Below are 12,952 nucleotides of genomic sequence, written 5' to 3'. Positions count from 1 at the left end.
AGAGGGCGGGGTGGTTGTTCTGTAAATCCTATCTACTTCAGAATCGCAAGAAAAAAAAAATTGAGGATTAAGTCCAATATGAACTATACACTGTTGTGATCTGGACAATAGTAACAAAATAAAATGACATGGGGGAAGGGGGGGGGGGGCGGTCAGAACACGCTAGGCACAAACTAGCAATGAATGATGCTGGCTAACAGTGAACTTCAACATACATGCTGAATCCAGACATTGGACGCTATCAATATTAGCTCTGTCGCAATACACTCTTTTGACGTAAACACGCTCTCGTCGAGTATCAACATCTGCACAATTATGCAAGTCGCACGCATGGACTTTGTTGTATCGCCTGCACCGGCTGCGGGGTTATTTCGGACGAGCGAAAATACCGACGGCCACTTTGACCAACACACCGAATGTTTAGGAATGCGCTGCATCCCGCCGAAGGGCCTTTACAATTTGGTCCCAGATTTATTCAGGTCGCGGAAATATTCCAAACGGCAACAAACGTTCGTTCAATTTACGGTAAACATTTGATTTAACAGCAGTATTAAAATTCAGGGGAATTTGCTGCGAACATTTTTGCTCTGTTGTTGGAGGGCATCTTCAATTCAGGAAGTATTTGGGGCAGAGACAGATGAGCGGTGCCTTGCTCTGCAAATTGAAGGTCTTTCGTGGCCACGCTAGTGTCTCACTTTACTTGTGTAAGATATCAATATTCGGAATTCAAATGAATTGACATTCCAATAATCCATTGCAGCCCCCCCCCCAAAACCCCAAGAATTGTAATTTTTTTGTTAGGCTCTTTAAGTCAAGACAAACGGCACTGCATTGTATCAAAATGACGGACGATTCTTCACATGGAAGGTCCACAGCTGTCATTAAAATTCATTTCAGAATCATGAAAACTCTCGGTGGAATACAAACGGTTTGTCAGCCATAACCCCACCCCACCTCCTCCCCCCACTCACTGCCTTCCGTTCTCTTCCAGGAACCAGTCCAGATCAGGTTCCTACAGATCAATGAAGATCTCGGTCCGTAGCGTTCACCTTATCGTTGCCAGTATTAATGCTCTTTTAATCTGCTCTGGATTACTGCCATCGATCCGCATACATGCACCTCAACGCACGGGCCCAGCCCAAACTGCTGCTTCCCGATCGAACGCACACACACACACACACACACACACACACACACACACACACACACACACAGAATATCTAAATAAAGCGGAGCAGAGACAACAAACGTTGCTGTTTGGTGTCAGTATCAGAGCATCAGCTGAGCATTGATCCACTACAGACGCACATCAGCACATTCGCAGGCCGCTGAGGCAACACGCAGACCAGAGCTATCAAACGAAAACCGATCTATTTTTCACCGAATGCCGATTAGATGATTCATCCTCGTTCTAGATCACTTGTCCTCATTGGGGTCGCGGGTGGAGCTGGAGCGGAACCCAGCTGACATCAAACTCTGGACTTGTTGCCAGCGAGTAGCAGAGCACATATAAACAAACTGTCATTCACATCTACAATGAGTGGGAGTCTTCAATTTTTTTTTCTCTCCATGTTGAAGGAAACCGGACCACCTGCATGGGCAGAACATGTCAAATCGAGCTGAGCCGAGATTCCAACCCTCGACTCTCGGCGACGTGGCTGTGACGCTAAGCTAACCACGCGACGACAATCTGCCGATTATCACGATTAGTCATCGTGAAATATTATCGACACTCGAGGCGGCCTCGTATGTCGTATCTCGTATGTTTTATTTTCACCCTGATATTCAATTGGGTTTACCTCTTTTAATCTTGTTATTGCGCAATGTTTTCCAACACGAGGTCGAATACCGCCAGGGTTTTATTTGTCCTTTGATTTCTCTCAGTGCTGTTTGTCTTTCGCCATAATGCCCGTCCAGAGACTGACACCTCCGTGCCGCCTGTCTTTATTCATTACACCCGCAGACAGAATTATTTCAGCCACGTTGCGACGCCAATACCGATGAACAGGAGGAAAGTCGAGGGCGAGACGGAGCATTTTTGAGCGACAACACAGAGAAAAGAACGGACAAAGCGGGAACGTAAAGTTTGGTTGGCGAGCGCTGTCCGAAGTCTCTGCTTGTTGGTTTTGCAACATCATCACGAACCACAATAGCCACTGTTAAAGTTGTAATCTCGTCAAATCTCTTTCTAACGCCCATTTTACAGGAAATACAAAAATAAGATCTCCCGAATGTTATGGACGCTATGTTATGTTTGGGAAAGTTTTGATCAAATGTCATCATGTCAGGCCAGAATAAAATTTGGAGGTTTTGCAGTTGAGCCGAATGAAGGCTTTTGATTGTTGCATCCGTTCACAATTTTCATTCGCCACTCAAAGATGTAGTTTGTGCTTTAAAATTAAAATGACATATATGGATGACAATTTGCAATATTTTCCATTCATTCCAGTTTCCATTTCCTCCGAGTTGAGTGAGTGCTATTTGTGAGGAGAGGGAGAGAGAGCCGAGCTCACAACCTCCATTTTCTTCATTCCAAAAAGCGTTGACATCAGAACTGAAGTTCGTCCGCGCCGCACTCATCCAACCGAGCCGTCGGAAGAAAAGTGCGGACACACGGGGCTACCGAAGATCTGATTTCTACTCGTGGAGGAGGATTGTGCTCACTCCGCTCTTATTTCTTCCCACTGGTGTTTGTGTGGATCGGACGAGCGCTCGGCAGATGTCACGTTTGATTTGACCGCCTTAATAAAGCCGAGACGGGGCCATTTTCTTCTCTGAACCTGTGCTGCTCTGTCGAGCCGGGTAACACTTGTACCACTCCAACACCTCCAAAAATGCCGAGGACGGTCGAAATCGAATAAATCACCGCACGACGGCTGTGATATGCTCCGCCGCCGTGAAGGTTGCCGCTAGTGAGAAGGAGCGAGGCCGATGTTTACACTTTTAAGATATTGATGAGCTGCTGGATTATTTTCATGCTTGTGTTTACCACCGCCGGTGAAATATTTGGTGAAAAGAAAACATGAGCGCAGCAGCCTGAATTTTGTGGTTCTCTTTCCCTTTCACTCAAAAGGTGAAAAAGCAACAACAGCCACAAAAGCAAAGACCTTCAAAGGCCACTGGCTGATGTCTTGGGGGGGAACAACCGGTCTCCCACTTTATGTGGAATCGCACAGCAATTTGATCTCTTGTGCTGCATCCCTACACTTTGATTGACTGTCGTTTTCTAAAGTCAGTACCCTGCCGGACAGAGTAAAACCCGCCTTTTATCCCAAGGCGATCAAGAAAGCAGTCAAGGCTGTCATCACAGGTCGGGTGCCAATCAAAGCCTGCATCCTGCAAACACCTCGGCTGCCTTCGCTTTATCGGACGGCTGAGAGGAGACGCGGTTTGAAAGGAGAAAAAAAAAAAAAAGTGACCTGGTCAAGGTGATGGAAGGCAGTTCTCAAAAGAATGGGAACAAATGTCAAGAAAGCATCAATCCTCGTCACCCTAATCCCATGTTAGTTACCTCCGCAAAAAACAACAACAACCAAAAAAAAAAAACACCTGGACTTGCACTTGTCTTGAACCACTTTCAACCGTCTTTGTGAATGCACGCAACCGGACAGACGTTTCTTTGTAGGTTGAAATGTTATTTCTCGGGCATTTGCACAACAACCGCAGCTGCAATGAAAGAGAGAATCGAGATAGAAGGTTCCAGGATGAGGACGCCAATGAAAAGTGATCTGACTTGACGTCTCTCCTATTTGCAACGATCCGATTTTGAATGTAAACAAACAACCGCCGACAGTTTGCCCATTGAATTGGTTCAATTCTCCTGTCGCATTTAGCAATTCACTTTGACTCAGCGGATAAATGAACGATACGACTTTATCTGCTCAATGACAAGGTCTTTAAAAGGCAACTCGCATCAAACGAAATCTAACGATGATAAAGAATATCTCATGATGTCAATGCATTATATTGATATGTCATTATTCTGAATGCACAAATGACCATCATCCAATTCGGAGGGAACAAAATGACTCCATTTAAAAACCGCTACCATACGAACCTCGAGAGCCGCTGCACACGTGCTCCAGATCGGTCGATTACATTGTGATGCGGTCGCGTCTGTCATCACACAATATAACTCTCAATCCTGACAATCCTGTACGAACAATCACAAGACGTCGCGATGTCATGTCGCGTACAAATATTTATGTTCTTCTTCCCTTTAAGCGTAAGAGTATACATGTTGTGCTGGCGCTTTGTAAACAACAAGCCAACACGACAACATCTTCTGTCGAAATCATCGCAAACGGACACACTGCAAAGCTCGAACGCCTGCTCCCAGCAGCCGAAAATCCATGATTATGGATCAATAGCCACACGGTGAATATGCAGCAGGTCCAAAGAAGAGAAAGCTGAAAACAGAAGCGATCTGTATTCGCGGGAATCTGTGCAACTGTCAGCCCGAATACGTCGCCGCAAAAACACACGGAGAGTAACTGCTGGTAATTGGCGCGCTGTACAGCAGAGTCCAGCTCATTAATAATGCACTGAATCTGCTCGCAGCTGGACACGCCAAATGGAAACGATTCAGAGTCTGATCATTCGGATTTGCATTGCAATTTGACCAAAACGACCGGACTTATCTAGTTCATACTTTCACGTCTCCAAGTGTGTCATTTCTAAAGTCTTATGAAGATATTAGTGAATCGGGGCCAATGTATCCGCTGACCTAACAGTTCCAACGTCATCCCAGATGAACAAATGTGAGCTCATCCTATGACGGGATGAGTCATCCACGCCATCCCATTTTGCTTCGTGTTTTTTCTTCGTTGTCAATGCTATCGCTGATGAGTTGCGCAACGGTCGTACCGATGGAACGGTTTCTGCGGAAATATGAGCTCGCCTATATTCTAACACTGATTTGTGGATCGTTTTCTTTTCATCCATAATTCATTTGGAGTCACGGGCAGCATCCTCCAACCAAACAATGGGCTCCGCACTTCTCCCCCTCCCCCTTTTGTTCCCTCCCTCCATTTTGCCTGGTTAACCCGGCTGTGAGGTGAAGAAGAAGTGAAGTGAGCAGACCGAGGAGGGTCACGCCGAGATTCCCCATCAATAATTCATCGGGCTGCTGCTGCCTCTGCTCTTGTGTTCGATTCCCCTGACAATCACATAATACCCCCCTCCCCCAACTCCCCCCCACAAAAAAAAAAAGAGAGAATGAGAGGGAGAAACAGATAGGACGAGGCAAAGAGGCAACGCTCGGGACGCATTTCAAGGCTGCACCTTGGAGCGTTTGCCAACCATCGGAAAAGCCCCCATCGACTCCCCTTCGGCCGCGTTTTCGTATCAATTAAGTCACCATTTCGGAGCCCTTAAAACTGATGGGCGGGGCTTGACACGAAACTAAATTGACAAGCCAATGATTAGAGTCGGATTCATTCGTTCTTCTGCTTGAAGTTTCGAGCGTTCCCTTCCACTCCATGTAGATTGATTCAAGTCATGAAGATAAATTCCCATAGCTGCACCTTTATCCACCTCTAAGCCAAAATAAAAGCTGTTCCTTTTTGGCCGGCGTGCTACAACTCCGCAACTCCTGTCCCGGCGGACCGTGGGCATTTTTCTTTGACATGGCGTATGCTAGATTTTAGACCACGTGAAAGCAGGTCTAAGTTATGGCGCAGGTGGCTTAAAGTGATTTTGGTGGCTTTGATGCCGACAGATTCTGACCTGCGCGGATGTGTGTGGCGGATGCGAACGTATTTCGTTCAAAACATGACGACAGCGTGCAGCGTGAGTGTGGAGGGCGGATGTCACACGTGTACGCACGATAAAGTGTAGAAGGCGGTCTCTACAGCAGTCAACTTTACATCATCTGACAATGGAGATCTTCTTGCAGTTCCATACAAAAGTGTTTTACGTGCTTCGATCTTTTGCATAGACTCTAGCGAGTGTTTTTCTGCTTACGCAACGTCAAAGACTGTGTGCGCGCCTCTGCTGTGCAGAATTTGAAGGGAATGGGTCCAGGTAGTTAGGCTGTCGTCATTCCCACAATGGCGCTAACGCTCCTTTCTACCTGCGGCGTCGACAAAGAGACCAAAAGAAGAAAACTCCACCAATGACCACAGTGCACTTTGCACTAGAATTGCACGGGGCACAAAAATAGGGCCCTTGATAACTACACTGAAATAAATGATGCGTTGAAATTACTCCGTTTTATTTTGTCAGTGGTTGCACAAAATAAAATGGAGCAAATTCAACAAAAACTTTTTTTTTTTTAACCTGTACATCCAAATGACAAAGCTAGCGGGCATGAAATAATGAAGTAGTTTCGCTGAGTCCCGGTCAACTTTGAGTTTCCGTATCTTCAGCAAGGGAATTGTGACGGCACGAACAGTGTGGATGCAGAGGAGTGGCTCTTGACCCCTGTTCCAAGGGACTACACTGCTTTAATACACAACAGTCAAACTGGTAGCAATATTTATTTTGAAAAGATGAAGAGAGGCTTCAAAGTGCCTTCCCCCGCCCCGCAACGGCCACATTTACCACAGCTAATATCCGCATGTTGCAGCTCTAACCTTTGACCCGAGCTCTATGAGTTGGCTGTAGCATTGTTGATCGAGGATTTGCAGCTCCCTGTTGTGCCATAGTCAGTTCAAAAAGTCATATCGGCGAAGAGCGAGTGCAATGAAATAACGATTGTCATCCCTGCGCGGCCACATACATAATCTTCGCGCTCCAATGACCACAGCTGATCACCTCCTTCAACGATATTCAGTCGTAGGAAGTTACACACGTGTATAGGTGCTGTACTGTTCTGTTTTGTCTTGTTTTTTTAAACACAGACAACATGCCGTGATTGTCAAAAGAATTAGATTGCCGCGGCCACCGTAGCTACATTATAATAATAATAAAAGGTGAAGGAACAGGTGAGAAATAAAGGAGAGGAGTGTGGCCATTTTACATGCTGTTGGCAATCGAGCATGTTTTCCTTGACTTTCGGGGTCATTCACCTGACGGCTTTTTTCGAGTTTGGAAAATGTCGTTGGGGAAAAATACCGACCACGGCAATAACAATCTGTTCACTTCAAGGGAGGATGTGCACAATTGCTCTTGTGTGCTGACATTTTCTGATGAGAAAGCAAGAATCCGGGAGTGGATTGTACATGTTGAACAAATAACCACAGCGAGCATGTTGCGCATGCAAAAGTCAAGCGGCAAAGCAAAACAAGCGCCACAAGACAGCAGGATGCTGGCCAGTGTGTGTCTTCATACTGCCGATTTTTAACACACATGGCATGAAAGCGCTTCGCCCCAACCCCCCTCCTTCACGGAAGGCATTTCCTGTTAATCTATATAATCAAACAACAGCCGTCAAAACCAAGCGACCCCTGCCATCGGGTCGATGGGCAGAAATCGAGGAATCAAAGAACAGTGCAATTGTGCAGAGATAATCTCATCTGTCAGAGCTTGAGCACAAACTGCATATATCTATATCCATATATCTACACGCACACACACACACACACACGCAAAAGTAGAACATCATGGTCATGTTAAAAATCTCAACAAAAACTGCCACCACAATCCTAAAAACATTGTGTTTTGAAACCTTGATTTATATTATCGGAAAAAAATGCGGATTTCCCACAAAAAAAAAAAAAAAATTCAAATAGACCTTGATATTTTCACACTACATTATTTTTTCTAAGCACACGCCACGGTTCTTTTTTTTTCAGTAAAATAAACATTTATTGATTTAATTTTTTTCTTTTAGTCGTGAGAGAAGACACGTATTTGTTGGCAGGGCAATTGAATCAGTTGATGTGAGCAAACCACGACTAAGTACAGCACAAATAACTGGAATACACGTCATCTAATTTAAAATTGAATTTGTGTAGGTTATGCTTGCCAAAGTCAAAATACTAGCACTACAATTGAAAGAGGTCAAAAAATAAATCCCACGTCTGATTGTTTTGGATTGAACAACAAGCCTTATTTGAACAGTTTTGGCTTCATGTACCACACGGATTATTGAAGCAAGCCACACTTTTTACTGTACTTTTTTTTAAACATACGTTTCAACATGATCATACCATAACATAGAGTAACATCATTTGAAAACCCCAAATATTTGAAGAGCGTTAGCATTTGACAAATGTCCATCCTGACTACAAATCAAAATTGATATTTAACTGCAGATAACCACATCCACCAATGACTTGAAATCAAACAATTTTCCTCCCCACATTTCCTTTTTGATTTTAGCATTTTTTTTCTTCAATCAGATTTATTGCTGAATGCTTTGTTTACTTTATTCAATTGTAATCCATAATTCTCTTTCAAATATATCGATCTTTTTTTTTTTTTTTGCTGGTCATAAAAAAAAAATACAACGTGCTAAAATGAAATGAAAATACATGTGCAGCATTGCTTTCTTTACTCTACATGGTTGAGGAAGTAAGTCATCATTAGATGCAAAAATAATTCTCATTTATGTGTTTTGCACTCAGAAACCCAACACTATTTTATGACTCCAAAAACAAATGTGCCTTTTTGAAGAGAAAGGTGAAATAAACCTTGCCTTCACTGAGTGAACATCACAAAACTGCTTGTACAGCACAACTAAACCTCAGCAATATCACTTAATGCTCCTTTTGGTACATTTCACCACCATGCTCACGCCTCTCCAACAACATCTTAAAACGAAAAAATAAACACACACACACAAAAACTCACAATAAAAAAAAAAAAACCCTGAACCTTTTATAGGGTCCCTGCTGCTGTGGCTGTCCCCTGCAGACAATGAGGGGTTGTTGTTGGGACACAAACCAGGTTCCTCACTAGAGGGGGCCCCAGACCAATTGAATTGACAACCTTTCTGTCACAACCTCCTGAGCCCCTCAAGCAAGCTGAATTTGTTTCGATAACAACCCCCCCCCCCACCCCCCAAACACACGTCTATCTATCTCCCCCACTCAACTAAAGTAATACAGTGGCCGCTCAACGATTGAATCAAGCGTGGCTCAATCTTATAGTAAGCAACAAATCGCTCGAATAGACTTTTCAACGACGACGGTGCACTGTCATTTAGTGCGAGCGTGTCTTCGGTGGGGACATATTGTGAGGTGAACGGTGTGTTTGGAGGGAAATCCTCTGACCTGGTCATTCCCCATCGATCGCCTTTTTGTTGATCAATAATGGTAAACATAATGGCGTGTAATTCAAAGTACATTTAACGGGTTCACGAGATCGTTCTTGTTTCTTTTCCTTTCCCCTCATTGGCGACACGTGTACACAAATCCAGCCAAACGCATCGACCGTATTTGGACGGTATTCGGAAAAAGAAGTCGTGGATTTATGTTTTGCTAAATTCTCGCGCAAAGCAGAGCAAATTCAGAAAACGAGGTACCTGCCAATCTGAGAGCCGACATCCTCTGGAACTCAGGCTCCTGCAGCCACTTCCACATCCGCCTGAAGGTCTCCCTGCCCGACTTTAGTTTACTCCAGGGTTTGGGGTTCCTCAGCAGGTCCGACAGGGTCCCCTGGGAGCGACACAGGACCCTCTGGGCGAAGATGGCCTGGGGAATGCTGTACCTTTTCAGCTCGGCCGTGATCCTCTGCGCCACCTCCTTGGTGTTGATCTCCTCCAGCTGCCCCGAACTGTTGCCCCCCTGCGTCCCGGAGGAGGAGGGCGGTCTTTCCCTGGTGGAAGCCAACACGGGCCCATGGGACGGAGAGTGGAGGTGAGGGTGGGGGTGCTGTCCCGCCGACGACACCGCATGTCCCGGGTGGTGCATCCCGTTCAGGTGCGGCAAGATGCCGCCCGCCGGGCCGCCGAGGCCTCGGTGCTGGTGGTGGTGGTCCGCTCTGGTGAGCATAGAGGCGGTGGGGTCGAAGTTGAGCATCTTGTCGTGACCTCCGTGCGTCGCGGTGCCGTAGTTGTGGAGACCCTGCTGGGTGTTGTGGAGAGAGCCCAGGCCGTTACCGAGCACCGGGGAGAGACTCTGACCCATCCCGGACATGGGATCCTTGTGGTAGGGGTTGTACAGGTTGTTCATGCCCGGCAGCCCGCGCTCGTCGCGCATCAGAGTGAAGCTGCCGCTGACGTTGCCGGAAAGCCGCTGGTGATGGTGGTGGTGATGGAACTTGTCGGACACGGTGGAGATGGGGGGGAGCGGCTGCAGCGGGGTTAAGGTGGTATAAGTGCCGCTCATCCCCATCCCGGGAGAGGACGTGTCGCAGGGCACGCTCATGGCGTGGTGCAGCGGCAGGGACAGATCCGGACGGTACTCCCCGCTGCCGTCCAGTATGCTGGCCATGCCGGACACCATGGCCGAGCGGGATGACGCGGCAGCGGCGGCCAGGTCCTGGTGTATCCGCAGGGCAGCCGCTGCCGCCGCCCCGTGGCCCCCCACCGCCCCCGAGGAGCTCCCGCGGCCGTGGTGAGGGCTGTGGCCGCTCATCAGCTCCACGTCAGGGGCCACGGAGCTCACCGCCACCCCGCCGTGCAGGCTGCCGATGCCGTCCATTGTCATGTCCGGATTCATGGCGTACGCGTCCAGGTCCTTGGCCAGGCATCGATAGGCGTTAGTGTAGGCAGTCTTCATTCATCTGTCGTCAGTCCATCAGGTCGAGCGGAAATATGTCTCCTTCTTCGCTCCTCTCCTCTCCTCTCCTCCTCTCCGCCCTGATGCGCCGGGATGGGTCAGGAGCCGTATCCCCCCTTTTCCCCTTCACTTCCTCGCTTCTCTTCCCCGTCCTCCGATGGCCTCTCCGCTCTGCTCTCTTTGTGTTTCTCTTCCCCGGTGGCTGCACATCCAAATCGTGTTGATCTCGATCATACGGGCCTGTGCGGCGGCTCCCCCATGTCCAGCCCTCTCCTCCTCCTGTGGTGCTCTGCCCCTCAGACGGGAGCTGTCCACGGTCCCCTTGTGGACCGCTCAACCCAACCTGCTGCCGAAGGGAGGAGTGGAAATGAGCAGATCTTAAATAGGGGCGGCACCCTTTTTTGACTGAGCGGGATCTTAACCAATCAGATACGTTCGAGGACGTAGTGGGCGGGACGTGCACGATTGTCCTGGGTGATGATGATCCGGTTGGGATAAATAAATTAACTCGCTTCATTTTTTTTCAATAGTACGGATGAAACTTGTAGAAAAGTAAATTAATTACATTATACGAGGGCACTCACACCGCACAGAACATAATAAATATTTAAATTGTATTTTAAATCACATGCTCATTTCCGTTACAAAGCTTTAGTCCACCATTCCTGTTTATTAATTGCTTCTATCCGAGCTACCCATGAACATGTTAAAAGTAGTTACACTTGTTGGTCACACGAAAACATTGAATCAGAATCAAATAAAAGAGCTGCACGGAAATCCTACTTAACAAGAGAAACAAAGCTCATGAAAGGTTGCAGTGGTGAGGGACTGCCGCTGCAACATCGGGATTGTTTTTTTTTTTAATTTGCATGAATTTGCCACGCAACACTGCAAACCACAATCATTAACAATACACATAAATACCTTGGAAACTGTCAGTCAAAATGTATTATCTGTGCCAAGGCAGACATTTTGATGCAGCTCTTTCTCTTTACTGTATCAGAGTGCAGGCCAAAGGCAGTTGGTGTGCAGTAAATGGAAAAAAAATATAGGTAGTCTCATAAAAATCAAGCTAAAGGACAGTTGTAATAAAAAATGACCTGGAGTCTTGGAATTTCCATAAATGCATGAACAATACATTGATACTGTAAAATCTATGTAAGGGTAACAAAGCTTTGGTGGGACACACACACACACACACACACACACACACACACACACACACACGGACACACACACACGGACACACACTAATCTGCAAGGTTTTTTTTGTAATGGGCTGAGGGTGCTGTTTGCCTCGGCTGTTGCTGCAGCTGCCAGGGAACAATTTGCCCACAGGGATCATTAAAATTTGATCTCATTTTAGCTCTTACCTCATCACCCTCTGCCTCTGATTGTTAAGATAAAGGTGGCAGGAAGCAGAAAGCGATACAACCAGCCTAAAACCGATATTCCTGAAATGCTGCTGCATTCTCTTTGTGCTTCTTTACGCAATAGCTTAAAATACAAACAGTGAAATCAAATACAAGTGTTCATGTTTGAGTAGGCATACCAGGTAAAAGTGCTTATTTTGATTATAAGCATGCTTCAACAAAGCAAAAAATTGATAGAACAGTAATTTGATGAATGTGTTGCGTTGTGTCAACCAAGCAAATTGACTTTAAACTGTGGAGTAAAAGTTTGAAATTTGCTTTAAGTGATCTCAAGGCAACGGAACATTTTTGTTCTTCGGATCGAAAGAAGGAAAATAAGGAGGGGAAAAAATTCTACAGATGTGGGGAGGGGGGGGCGATCATGTGGAGGTTTTGTTTTCTGAACTATGGTGAGTACAGTACTTTGTGACGCTTTGAGCAGTTAGCACAGTTGGAATGGTAAGTGCAAACTGCTGCCGTGTCAATGCCAATGTCATTGGCAGTCTCGGGGCGGATGGAGGAGTGCGCAAGCTCCAATGAAAGAGGATTATGGCCTGTAGCCTTTTCACTGCACAAATCATTGCACTTCCAAGGACAAATAAGAGCAAAATAACTCAGTCCCAGCTCCCCTCCTGCCATCATTTTGCAGGCATAATGGATAATACAAATTTGAAATGACTATCAGTGCACGTGATCACAAATATTTACTTTGACCATACAAAATATGATGTGACCACCTTTTGTGAAAATGTGCAGTCACCAAGATTGTCAATTTAAAAAAAAAAAAAAATTTCTAATGAGGTGTTATATTTTACAAACAGTTTCTTTTAGTTATTTGCAAGACGGATTCATGAAACTCCTTTGGGAAAAAATCCATCTGGCCTGTAAAGCTTAAGACCCCCCCCCCCTCCCCACCACCCCAAACTAAAGCTT

General features: G+C 46.1%; 1 protein-coding gene across 1 annotated transcript in view; it reads right to left on the bottom strand.

Moving 5' to 3' along the window:
* Positions 1-10,954, bottom strand: part of onecut2 (one cut homeobox 2) — a 22,312-nt gene extending 11,358 nt beyond the window's left edge. Inside the window, exon 1 of the mRNA XM_019893457.1 lies at positions 9,410-10,954. Coding sequence (XP_019749016.1) covers positions 9,410-10,607 — 1,198 coding nt within the window. The 5' untranslated portion in view covers positions 10,608-10,954. The remainder of the gene's footprint in view (positions 1-9,409) is intronic.
* Between the last annotated feature and the right edge of the window lie 1,998 nt (positions 10,955-12,952).

Source organism: Hippocampus comes, unplaced genomic scaffold (assembly GCF_001891065.2).
Source record: "Hippocampus comes isolate QL1 unplaced genomic scaffold, H_comes_QL1_v1.1 scaffold428, whole genome shotgun sequence".
Lineage (NCBI taxonomy): Eukaryota > Metazoa > Chordata > Actinopteri > Syngnathiformes > Syngnathidae > Hippocampus > Hippocampus comes.
This window is presented reverse-complemented; position numbering and strand designations above follow the sequence as displayed.